Source organism: Adiantum capillus-veneris, chromosome 2, assembly GCF_014529385.1.
Source record: "Adiantum capillus-veneris isolate H3 chromosome 2, ASM1452938v2, whole genome shotgun sequence".
Classification (NCBI taxonomy): domain Eukaryota; kingdom Viridiplantae; phylum Streptophyta; class Polypodiopsida; order Polypodiales; family Pteridaceae; genus Adiantum; species Adiantum capillus-veneris.
In genome coordinates, this window is record NC_140932.1 from 136,431,574 (window position 1) to 136,445,184 (window position 13,611).

The window sequence follows — 13,611 nt, forward strand, 5'->3', positions numbered from 1 at the left end:
TCTGAGCATCTCTGAGGTGTCGGGGTTTCATTTTCTTTGTGTTCATATTTGTCAGTCTCAGCAAGTTCTTTTTAACATTCTAACATCTCTGTGTGTCAGGCCTAGCTAGTTTCTACGAATACTCGCTTCTTTTGTCAGACAGGATGGCAAAAAGATTGAAGTGCCAATTCTGTGTGTGTGTGTGTGTGTGTGTGTAATTGAAGAACTCAACACAATCAAAGAGCAAGTGCGAGCCATCAAAGAGGGGGAAGAGCAGCATAAAGAAATGACGACCTCTTGGGTGGACGTTATTTCAAAGACTCAACAGAAAGCAGATGAGGCTGAGAATTGGATTGAGGTTGCCAAGAAAGGGAAAAGTAAGGAAACAACATCCACACCCATCATTATCAACTTGACACTAGAAGAGGAGCAAAGAAGACGTGTACGCTCTCTAAATGTGAGAATTTGCGGCCTTAAAGACAAAGATAATGTAGACGAAGAGGTAAAAGAACTCATGGCTTTGAAGGGGGTTCATGAGCCGATCCACTCAAGAGCTTGGAGAGTGGGCAACAAGAACAATGGGAGCAAGGGGGAAACCTCGAAAGAAAGGGCACTCATCCTTCGTTTTCCCTCCATGGAAGCAAGGACTTTTTGAAGAAGAGACCAACTCTTAAGAAGACGGGCATCTTTCTCGGGGATGACCTTACCCTCTCACAGGTCGCCCATATGCAGGAGGTAATGCCAGAGATTAGAGCGGCAAGGGAAAAAGGTAAGACGGCTTTTTCCCTTGCCGCTCCACATGACGGTGTGAGGCCTATGGGGCCACACTTAAAGTTGCTTCCTGGAATTGTAATGGATGTATGCGTCTGGATGTGGGTGCTTTTGAGGAGAGTTTTATCTCGAGAGACATCACCTTCTACTCTGAGACATATCAGGCCCTTGGGTAGTCTATGCCTCACATTAGTAATATAGATAGGAGACAGGCTGTAGACAAGAGACACGATCAGAGCACAGAGGGCGGGGCTCAGGAGGAGTGTCAGTGGTGTTCAGGGAGGAGTTGCAGCCATTGATACATATAGCTCGTAGGGATGAGCAAGCTAGGTACATGTGGGTGAGATTGAGAGTAGAGACTGACAGATATCTTTACATTGCTATTTGCTACTTTCCCCCGAGTACGTCAGTATATGCACCTCCCAGAGGACAGTCTCCCTTCTCTATTTTGGATGATGACACATGGGAATTCTCTAGAGATGGTGACATTATCATTCTAGGGGACTCCAATGCTAGGACTGCCCATCATTAGACAATATTTTATGATACTTCAGAGGAGATGCTGAGAGAGCTGGATATTGCAGAGACGGGCCTATCCAGACTGTCACAGGATGGGAAACATAGTGAGTATGAACGACACTTGATAGACATGGGGACTGCACATGGATTGGCCATCTTGAATGGCCTACAGAGATTTCCGCTGCGGGAGGTTTCACATGCTTTCCACACAGACATGGAGCCAGCATAGTGGATTATGTCATGGCACAACCAAGCCTCATCTCTAGTATCCAGGATCTCATAGTTGGGCCCATACCTGTTGGGGTGGCAGTGGATCATGCTATTGTGTCGTTGACCATCTCTTTCTACTTCAGTATAGCACACAATCCACGGGTAGCATCCCCTACTCGCTACACCTCACGTGCGAGATGGATTCATTATACATAGACGGGATCTACAGACGCCTATGCATTGAGGAGCCAGGGCGACCTCTGGAGGAGCTTACTACTATACTGACACAGGCATTACATGATGCAGTAGTAGAGGCATACCCACACACCCAACCTGAGTAGAGACGTCGTTCTGGGAGCATGCCTCAGAACAACTGGTATGATGAGGAATGCCACTAGTCTAGAGCTAGACTTCAGAGGGAAGTGCTTTTGGGGGATATCACTCACAGACAGTCAATTGACTTCCGACGCCAAGTGCAGCGGACGAAGAGGGCATTTTGGCTCGACTAGAGCAAGATCTATACCAACTATTCTTGAGTCAGGACTCGCGTGAGGCATGGCGGCTCTTTCATGAGCTGTCCCCCCCCCACCCCCTCCCCCCCTCCTTGCCATTACCTCTACAGAGACTTGGGGTCAGTACGCATCATCTTTGTACACAGTTTCTGGACAACCGCCCCTTCTCGACCCCCCCAATCCATGCCACACATGTGATTTTTTTCACCGCTGAGATGGTAAAGAAGGCCATTGACACTGGGAGAGCCTATGATCATGATGGCTTAGTGGCTGAGCATTTCATGCATGCCAGAGATCTACTAGCAGTTATGTTTAACCGTGCCATGTGTGAGGGCTTGCCTGATACTTGGAGTCTATCTACGATTGTACCTATCTTCAAATCAGCAGACCCTATGGAGCCTGGGAATTATCGCACTATCATGATTGGACATTGGCATGGTTGTACGCATCCATTCTTGAGCAGCAATTGAGTAGATGGGCAGAGAGAGCGGGAATGCGTGCAGCTTGGCAGGCAGGGTTCATTAGAGGTTTTTCTACTCTTGACCATATCTTGACACTCAGGGCCATCATCGAGGAGGGTAGATCCCGTGGGAGACGGATCTATTGTAGCTTTGCGGACTTCTGCAAAGCATTTGACACAGTACCCAGAGCTAGATTGATGCGCAGATTACAGGAGATGGGAGTACCCATAGAGCTCATTTGGGGGATCATGGCATTGTACAGATTAGTAGTAGGGCATGTACACACCTCAGAGAGTCTATCTACACCGGTTCACTCCACTGTTGGGGTGAAGCAAGGCTGCCCGTTGTCTCCTACTCTATTTGGTATGTATGTGGAGGAGGTTTCTGACTACATTGAGAGAGATGGTGATAGAGGTACCCCGTGCAGGGACATGGATTCCGCTATTGTTATATGCTGATGATATTGTGTTGATCTCCGACTCTCAGGAGGGGATGCAACATCACTTGGATGCTTTGCATAGGTTTGCGGATGAAAGTGGTTTGTCTGTCAACCTTGGTAAAACCAAGTTCATGGTTTTTAATACCACCCCACAGTGGATCAGGAGGTCAGTGCCCGCATTCTCATACAGCCAGGAGACAGTGGAATATATAGATGCTTACACTTACCTTGGAGTGGTTTTGTGGACCAACATTTTCATTGAGGAGAGTAGCAGAGACTAGATTGACCAGAGCCCATTCGACATTGCGTAGATTGGAGAGGATGTGTTCATAGGTTCAGTTTCAAGAGCCTCGGATGAAGCTATGGCTCTTTGACACTTTGATGGATTCTGCATTGCTCTATGGACTTGAGATATGGGGGCCTTCATTGGATCATCATGGGAGGGCAGGTGGCACTGATGGATGGGGGGACATGGAGAAGCCCCTGGTCTCTATGATCTCGCGGCTCATTAGAGCCAAGGCTTTAGTACCACGTGCCATTATCCGAGCAGAGCTAGTTGTCCCCCCACTAGTGGTTGAGGCGTTCACCAGATCTGTCTCCTTCATACACCGCATGTGGGAACCTCCCAGAGACAGATACTCCCGCCTTGCACTTGAGTCCTCTCGACAGTTAGCCATGCAGGGAGATACAACATGTTGGTATGGGGAGAGGACATCATGGTTCCAAACGCATGGGTTCGGTATAGACAAATTGCCCCCCTTCCAGTACTCATTGGATGCACCCTCTCTGACGCTTACACAGTCCGAGATCACCAGGCTCATCCGCCAAGATCTAACTCAGCTAGACACCAGGAGGACATGGATATAGCCACCTGTGCTGGGTACGAAGATGGCTTTCTACAGAGAGCATCTTCTCCAGCTTACAGTGGACGGTTTTGTGACGAGGCCCAAATACATGGACACCCACTTGTCTCCTGGGATACGATGTGCTATTGGCCAGATAACGCACATCTTCACACCAGTTGCGGATCGAGACTCGAAGATACAGCGGAGTAACAGCAGAGGCCAAGACATGCCTCCCTGTGTGGCTTCCACTGCTTGTTCAGAGAGGGCTTTGGACCACTCTCTGAAGTCATGAGGTACGAGGATCAGAGATGCTTGGGTTTGTTTCTGCTTTTGCTACGTAGACACAGAGAGAGCCTGATGAGAGGAGAGGCCAGCTAGTCTCAGAAACACATCACAAACTTCTTTAGAGCAGACATTGGACACCCGGAGGAGCTACTACCTCAACATATCTTGTCGCCTCACACCAGAGGCACACTGATCGACCGAGCGACTGAGCTGGAAGAATCAGACACCCACGACTGCGAAGGACTACACAGCATCGACGGAGGCTACATCTGAGGATTCGGATCACTTTGGCCCGACATGCACGACGCCTGGTCAGACTACTGACCATGGAGGAGATTGATGAGATCCGCCAACGACCAATGTTGAATCTCTTGTGACTTGTGATTTAGCTATCCTAGCTAGCTGCTTAGTTCACACTCACTAATTTAGGATTCCATAGTTTTTTTTTATTATCATTTTGTTACTCTGACTTTGTATCAGATCCAACGCATTGTAACGCTTTGGTCTCATAGGTCATTTTGGCCTTTTGAAGACTTTAATATAACATTTCATTTTCTCTCTCTCTCTCTCTCTCTCTCTCTCTCTCTCACACACACACACTCTCTCTCTCTCTCTCTCTCTCTCTCTCTCTCTCTCTCTCTCTCTCTCTCTCTCTCACAACATATAGATATGCACAAATCCCTAGTACTAGAGCTCCACCTATCCCCATAGATCTCATCACCCACCAGACGTCCTCCACTCCTTTATTTATTTAGTAGTAGTTTGAACTATTTTGCCTTTTACGATAGACAGAGGACATACAACATATGCATACTTGATTTGTCTCATAGGCCAACTTCAGCCTCACACAGACGTTAAGAAGCTTTCTTTCTTTCTTTCTTCCCCCCCGCCCCACAAACAGTTTTGGAGCTATGTCAACTTGATGACCTTCATGATTGTGCTCGAGGGCTCCTCATACCCCCTAGAGATAGAGCTCCACCCCCCCTTCATCTCTCAAAAGAAAGGGGACTAATATCAGATAATGCCTTACCTCCCAAGTGGTCAAATTTTGATTATGCCAAAGTGCATTACATGTGTTATAATACACATGATGTTGGTTGTAGCTTGGCATAAATAGATTGAACCGTGAGCGGAGGGTCACAGAGATGCCAGCTAGTTATATTTTCTTGAGGTTCAAGGGTTAAAATCGGTAGAAATGGTTGAATCATGCCCTATATGCCAAATTGAGCGGTAATGATTACCCAAGCCAAAAGGACATTTGGCAGCACAACCTTCTTTGTGCCACAAAATAGACTTCTTGAGGCTCAATTTCTAAAAAATCAGCAAGTTCTCCTTACGTTAAGATTAACCAAGCAAAGCATTGTTGGGATGCCAAGAGACGTGTGGTCATTTTTTTCCAATCAGCAATGAGGTGACTGATATATGAACACCCCTTGCATTGCACGTCCCCCCCCCCCCCCCCCCCCCCCACCACACTTTTTTGTAAATCTGATTTGATTTATTTACAAGTGGGAAACTTCGGAGTGAGGAAAACCCACCAAAAAGATAGATACAAAAGGAAAGATCACATAAGTGTTCCGGCGGTTAGAAGCAAACATAGGATAGGTGTAGGATATTGGGGGATATGTCCCCAACATCAAGGGAAAACTGTAAGGATTGCTTAAGTGATACCTTGAAAAAAGAAAAGAGCCCCCCCCCCCCCCCCCCCCCCCCCCCAACACACACACAGACACACACTTTTTTTTAGTAATATTATTTGATTTACTAAAAGGAAACCTCAAAACGAGGAAAACCCATGAAAAACATTACATGCGGTAAATAAAAAACAGTCAAAAGTACAGCTCAGTGTGAAGGGGGAGAGCTCATCCAAGTCCCAAGCAAATTTAGGAGACTGTAGAAGGGAGGTTTCGAAGAGGAATACATAATCCACTTGAACCCGTTGAAACATGAGAAGATTACGTGCTTTCCAAACCATCCAAAGCACCCGGAATCTAATCCAAACACACACACACACACACACACACACACACACACACACACACACATAATGATTAAGAGCACATCAAACTTCTATGCCCATGTGCGAACCATCAATGCTAAACCTTGTGACATCACAAGGCTTGCCTAGTGGAAGAAGCTATCTCAAGTCCCTTGTCTTACTTTGTTAAGTCTATTGATTAGAATTTGGAATCTTATACTGGAATTGGGCAAGGGAGTCCAAAACATGCCAAATTATGAACATCGAGAAAAGTCTTGAACGATAAAGGGTGTTGGCATTTGTGTGACAGCTTGGATGTTGCTTCATGTGTCCCGTCTTTTACTTACTACTAACAAAGAAAGAAAAAAAAGCAGCCAACTTTTCTTAAGCGTCCAAAATATTTTCATTCCAGGGGAGAAAAACTTTGGCCTTGTGTGTAGCCAAGCTTTTGTCTGTCCAAAGTAGATAATTTTCTTGCTTGTTTAGAGATAGAGTAAGCTTCTTGAAACCTCATCCAATCCTGATTAGAAAGAACCATGTCTTACTACCACTATGGTTACTTTCTTAATTAGAAATTGATCACTGGGCTTGATAACATCTGTATTGTTGATTAGTACGGTGGTGCAGTTAGATATAGTGCCTACCTATAAAATTAATTGTGAAAATCCATGAAGAAAAACCTTTAATGGTTGTCTTAATATCACAATTCACAAAGCAAACAGTTGCCAAACTTTGATGATGACCCAATACGAAAAAAATGATACATAATTGTCTTTATAAATTTATTTTTTCTTATACCTTAAGCACGTTTTGAATTAATAATAGACAGAAAAATTTACAAAGCTACTCCCAAGGAGTTGAGATATTGAGGGGGGCAGATACAACCAGTACATGGTTTCTTGCTATCACCAAGCAACCAAACACTATAACTTTGATGGTGACACAGTACAAAAATGTGGCCTGCCTGCCAATCTAATTTCAAGTACCTGCTCATGTGAGTGGCATTTGTGCAAGTGAGCTCCAACCTTGATCCTAATCAAAGGTACTCTTTCCACCATGTCAGCTAACTGTGCGACTACAACAGGTCCTGAAGATCAATCATACCATAACTCGAATCCGCCTTCTGGCTTTTGACTTCCTGTCGTACCCCTTTCAAACATAGACTTCCAGATTCGGGCTGCATCATCCCATTTCCCCTCTGCAGAGTAAATGTTGGATAGAAGTACATAGGGAGATGAGATCTTTGAAGCTAACAGAATCGCACGCTCTGCTGCTTGTTTTCCTCGATCAAAGTCATTGTGGACTCGGCATGCACTTAGCAGGGTCTCCCATATAACAGCATTGGGCTCAATTGACATTTCGGAAATGAATACATCTGCCTCTGCCAGCCGACCAGCTCTTCCGAAAAGATCTATCATGCTTGAATAGTGCTCCATGGTGCTCTCAATGTTATACTCGGTAACCATGGCCTTATAAAGAAAGCAGCCTTCCTCTATCAGACCTGCATGACTGCAAGAGGACAAGATATTGACAAATGTAACATCATTTGGGCCAACATTTTCCTCTTGCATTTCATGGAAGAGCTTGAAAGATTCTGCTGCTTGACCAACATATGCCTGCACTTCAATCATGGCAGTCCATGAGACAACATTACGTGTATTCATATTGTCAAAAATGTGTTTGGTATCTGAAAGGCTTCCACACTTCCCATACATATTGACTAGGGAATTTTCGATAGCACAGTCAAATTCAATTCCAAATTCTAATGTATTTGCGTGGATGAGCTGGCCCTGTACTAAAGCGGCTTGATTAGCGCATGCAGTGAGTACGGACACCAATGTTACTCTATCTGGCTTCATTCCTTCCTGATGCATTTGCGAGAACAAGGAAAGAGCTGCCTCATCCTCTCCATGTTGGGCATTCACAGAGATCATTGCACTCCAAGAGAACAAATCATGGTGTGACATATTTCGAAACACACATTGTGCATCTTCCAAGCTTCGACAGTTGCTATACATACTGATGAGAGCTGTGCTTATGGAGAGATCAAACTGAAAGCCTTGCTCCACAATGATAGCATGAATTAGCATACCATAAAGCAAGGCCATGAGATTTGAACACGCACCCAATGAGCTCAAGAAGGTAACCTTCGCATATTTAACCCCATGGAACTGCATTTCCTGGAATAGATGCAAAGCCTCAAAATGACAGCCATGCATGGAGTAGGCAGTGATCATTGCATTCCATGAGACACCATCCTTCAGAGGAAGGGAGTCAAATATTTCTCGAGCGTCTTCAAGGCTGCCACACTTTCCATACATGCTGACAAGTGCAGACGCCAGGTGAGCATCCAGTTCCAAGCCTTCATTGAGAATGGCAAAATGCACGTGCCTTCCCTCGAGAAGAGACATCAAAATTGAGCTTGCAACAATGGCGTTGGAAAATGTGCATGTATCCGCTTGTGTTCCTTGTTCCAGCATCAAGCTGAAGAGCTCTAGAGCACCTTCTCCACAGCGGCACCCTGTATATGCAGAGAGCAAGATGTTCCAAGAAAACAAATTGCGTGAGACCATCTTGTCGAAAGTAGATCGGGCATCTTGCAGTGATCCACACTTGCCATACATGTCGATCAGCAGGTTTCCCATGTATCGGTCGCAATCGAAGCCGCGCCATACTGCAAGGAAGTGAGCAAGACGGCCCTCTAGCAGGGATTTCTTAGAAGCACATTCTTTGACAGTAGAGGCGAGGGTAGAGAAGGGTAAGTAGGTTTTGTCTGCGGGCAGTCGCGCTAAGGATGTATGGGGTGGATGAGGTGGAGGGCAGTGATCTGTGGGTATTAGCTCATAGCTGGAGGCCAAGTTGTAGGCTTGTGAGACAGGCGGTAGCCATGGATTTCTCACCTTGGTCTTCCGTTTGGGTAGCCGCAGCATTCATCTCTATGGCTTTTTTGCCGCAGCCATGAGGCCCACTAAGTAGCACCTAAATTTATTAAAGGGGGGTGAGGCAGGGCTCGGGATCTATGTGTCTCAGCTTACTAACGTGCCGTTTTCAATTTCAACTAGTATGCCTTAATTGCCAAGCTTTGGAGGAGAAGGCATGAAGTTGGAGAGTATTTGAATGAGTTATTGAGAAGCAATAGCAAGGAATACTATTGCAATTAGAGAGAGCTTCCTTTTGGTGCTTGGATGTTTATGGATTTGGTACCTGGATGTTTATGGAAATGAATGGAGAGCAAGAGCACCATTGTAAATACTATTTTGTTCGCATCGAAGCATTGAAGAAGAGTATACATTAGTAAATAGAACATAGAAGTGAAAGCTGAGAGAGAGAGAGAGAGAGAGAGAGAGAGAGAGAGAGAGAGGGGGGGAGGGAGTGTGTGAGTGCGCTTATTTTAATGTCGACAAATCTTGTGAGCGTTAGTTAGCAGAAGTCACTCATATATACAAGAATTTATGTACTATTTTGTTTTGAGAGAGAGAGGGAGAGAGAGAGAGGGGGGGAGAGGGAGGCAGACCTTTTTTTTTTTAAAGAGAGAGGCAGGGAGAGCTTATTACTTGTTTTGCTCAAATCTTGTTACGCCAAGTGAGTGTAAGTCACTGGAAATAGTATGGTAAAAAGTTGATGAATCAAGAACGGAACTAAGCAAACGAGAGTTGGTAAGACTTTGAATGTAGCATACAATGACTTCTTCACAATGAAACGGACAGAAATTCTGTGGAGAAGAGGAGGAGGACTAGGTAACAACACATATTAGTGGGAGATTTTGATGCACAAAGTAAGGGCTATATCGGTAAGATGATCTTCAAAGTTGCGTGTGTGACTAACTGGTTGACAGAAAAATAGCGCGAAACGAATTGTTTAGCTGACTGAAGGTGGTTGGGGACCATGTTAGAGTAATTCAATTCTATAGTCTCGACTAGGCCGAGCACGTCCGCAATCTGCACGAACAACATACAATCGTGTTTTGTGGAGCAACCAGACAGCATGGCGATGTCGATGGTGATTTCTCGACCGAGTGTGTTCCAAGTGATGTAATGTGGATGCCATGGGGTAGGTGGTTGAACTGGCCATGGAATGAACTCAGTCCATTTATGCATGTAGTGTCTGAGCACCCGCTCTTGCAAATGTGGGTAAAGACAGTATTGCAACTTATACATTGCAGTCTCAAATTCTGGTTGTTGCTCAATCAGATCAGCTGGGATCAGCATACCCATTGTTAACTGAAAAGAAAAAGCATTTAAATCAAAGAAGCTGATAAGTAGTCAAGTCTGTCATAGTCTGAATGGAAAAAAAAAAGACATTGTTGTAGCCAATGATTAACGTTATATCACAAAGACACTGAACAAAGCAATTAAATAAAGATGGCATAAGTTCGCAACTATATTTTCTTGTTTTTTTTCAAAAAATAATATATTCTCAACCTTGGTGGATGTCCAGAACAAGTGTTATAACCTAATGCAGTTGTTTTTTCGTGTTGTTTAATATGTTGAAGACAAGGAGCAGCATTTGTACATTTATAATTTTTTTGTAAAATATATAAGTTGTTGCTACATGATTTATCTCTTATTAGCTGATAATTTTTTGTAGAAGTATTAGACATGGGGTTGCTGGAATGGATTGTCTGTTTCTCTTGATATTATTGCAAGACATCTAGGTAATGTGGACGGACTAGTATGGTGATCAGTCATTGAGCTGCAGTACATGTAGCGGTTGAATCCTAAAATTTGAAAGCTGAATGATGTTCATGTAGAGGAAAGCAAGAACATAAGCTAAACATAATATGATATCGAGAAAAAAATTGCAGAACATAACCTGAACAGAACACAACATAAAGAAAGTCTCACAGATAATAGAGAAGCATAACATAAAAATTATCACACATATTAGAGGAAAAGACTCTTGAGAAGTGATTGAATACAGAAGAGAAAACTGAATGGGAGTTGCTACCTCAGAACAAAGATTAAGTTTCATTGCACGCTATATTTTTCTATGATGTTTTAAATAATAGTATTTCTTGCAGTTTGGAGGATGTCCCTTCAAATTATTGTATCCTTTCGTGGACGTTGCATCTTGAGTAATTATCTCTTGTGCTCCCAGTGCAATAGCAGTGCTCCTATCGTGTGTATTGTGCAGTACATGAAACTCAAAGTTTTGACAAAATGGGGGAAAGAACGACACATCATGTTTCATCCGTTTTGGTGGATTTGTCATGTGTGCTATTTTCCTAGCTTCAAAATCGGATGTCATGCCTATATAAACACGGTTATTGATTTTGCACCTAATAGACTAAACTATGTAGTTCTCTTCATCTGTCGTTGTCTTTTGGGAGTTGGAACAACGTCGGAACGTGCTGCTTCCTCTTGTGAAGTTGATATGTTGTTGGGGATCTCCTTGTTGGTTTCGTTGTCAATGTCTTACACTGAAGTGATGTGCTGAATTAGTATGTAATCAGATAATAATCAGATAATTATATTCTATAAGGGGTGCATATGGTTACCATGTAGTGGTTCAAGCTTTTGAAATGGATCAGTTGTCTGACCGAACCGGGCATGAAAAAGGTCTCTATTAAAATGCCATGTGAATTTCTCATCAGTTAAGATTGCTCTCTCGTTCCCTTTGAATTCGTTCCCAAACTCTTTGACCATGTTGGAAAGTGCCTGGCTTGCTGTATTCTTGTCGAGAACGACCAATTTGTCGAGGGCAATTTTGTAACCGTAGTGTAGCATCTTGATTGCATAGGTGGTGATACCAGCAGTCTTTGTGTTCAGTATTTCTTGGGCTTCTGTGTCTAGCAGTAGTTTGTTTGACTCATCGAAGTCAATGCCCAACGATAGCAGTATCTCTTTTTGTAACCCTGTAGAAAAAGAAGGATAGATGTTGTAGAAGCAACCAAATTTGTTTACTTTTAGTGTTTGCAATACAAGAATATGAAGAGCTCGAAGTACCTGTTGCCAGCTTTAGCTCGTTATTTCTATATTCTTTGTTTCGATTGCTACATTTATTGATGTATGAGTGGAGGAGTTGAGTCGTGCGGAACCCTTCGATGAATGCACTCGGAGCCTTGCCAACCATATTTGCTAGGTGCATTTGATTTGAAGATGGGTATGCAGAATAATTGTTTTTTGGTTTTGAGGTAGCTGCGATGTTGATGAATTTATCGAATATCTGAATGATAGAGAAGGAGAAATATGATGGTTGAGTTTTTTACATATTGAATGGCATAAAATGTAGCTACAAAATAGATTAATTTGAGGAATCGTTACCTGATCGGTGTCCATGAGGAGATGCTAGAGGTTGTTCCTTGCTATGAAGAAAATCTGCAGTCAAGAAAACTATCGTCAAATAATTGATTGTGTAGTCCATGCACCTTATGAGATGAAAGACTGAAAGAGCTAGAGGACTTGTTTGTGAAAAAAAGCGAGGAAAAGTCTAAAAATAAGCGAGGAAATGTCTAAAGACAAGCGAGAAAATGTCTAACCATTGGGGGAGTGTTCTACTGGCCGGCCATAACATCCTTGGGGTTGGGATGTTCAATATTTTGAGATGGCATCTTTCTATCACTCAAGAGAACCTGACGTATGCCAATCCTGGGGCGAAAGCTTGTTTTATAATGAGGATGGCTTTCTTTGATATCGTAGCTCCTTGAGATTTGTGTCCAGTGATTGAGTACGCGAGTGACAAAGGGAATGTGCTTTTGTGGAACCATTTGCAATTGATTGCTCTTATAGCATGTTTAGTCCTTCGTATTGTCATGGTGGTATCAGTGGAAAGTAGCATTACTTCTATAGCAACAATTTGACCGGTACAGTCGTATGAATAGGAAAGTATACGACAAGTGGATCCATTCGCAGCACCCATAGCCAAGTTAATGTTTTCTGTAATCATACATCTAGTCCCAATTGCAGTATTGTCCATCTCATGGAATGCCTTGTCTTGGAGCCATTCCTGCAGCAATGGTTCATCAAGAGCATTGGTCTTCAGTGGAATGGCAACAATATCAGATGCCGAGAAAGACTTTTGTAGAATCAAGTTGTTGTACTTATATACATCTTCCCTATGAGTACATATCAGTGTAGTAGCGTCATCGATTACTCGCAAGAGTTCAATTTCATTAAATACACACTGTGACAACGTTTCTACTATTTGTTGTTCTGTTGGTTGCTTGACACGGATCGTATCCAAGAATTGGACATAAGTGGGGTTTGCATCATGGCGAACTGAGAAGGTCATGTTGTGGGTACTGGCTGTAGCGATGTAAGCTGAGTTTTGTATACTCATAATGGCTCCTGGTGATGGCAGACTGGAGGAAGTTGCGCCAAATCCCCAAAAAGCAATATGAGCTTCTAACTGAATGGGTCAAGAAGTGTTATGTTGGTGATGTTAACTATCTGGCGAACGACCATATTGAAGATTGTACTCATTAGCATTGATATCTCGTCTATGATAATGATGTTGGCACCATGTATAGCGACAAATCTTTCATCTGTGGGATGAATTGCTTGTGGGAAATGTTGCTTAGAACAAGGGATCCTGAATTGATAGTGGACTGTAGTTGCAAGGCTGCTAAGGCGAGCGGCTGGTGCTCCAGTTGATGCAGTCAGGTTAACGGTCT

At 43.6% G+C, this 13,611-nt stretch overlaps 1 protein-coding gene and 1 pseudogene across 1 annotated transcript; both read right to left on the reverse strand.

Moving 5' to 3' along the window:
• Positions 1–6,748: 6,748 nt before the first annotated feature.
• Positions 6,749–9,031, reverse strand: LOC147463706 (pentatricopeptide repeat-containing protein At3g09040, mitochondrial-like). The gene has a single exon (XM_086490367.1). It carries the CDS (start codon positions 8,927–8,929, stop codon positions 7,094–7,096), a length of 1,836 nt encoding a protein of 611 aa, XP_086346493.1. The 5' UTR covers positions 8,930–9,031; the 3' UTR covers positions 6,749–7,093.
• Positions 9,032–12,781: 3,750 nt separating this feature from the next.
• On the reverse strand, positions 12,782–13,402 carry LOC147463707 (uncharacterized; annotated as a pseudogene).
• Positions 13,403–13,611: the final 209 nt, after the last annotated feature.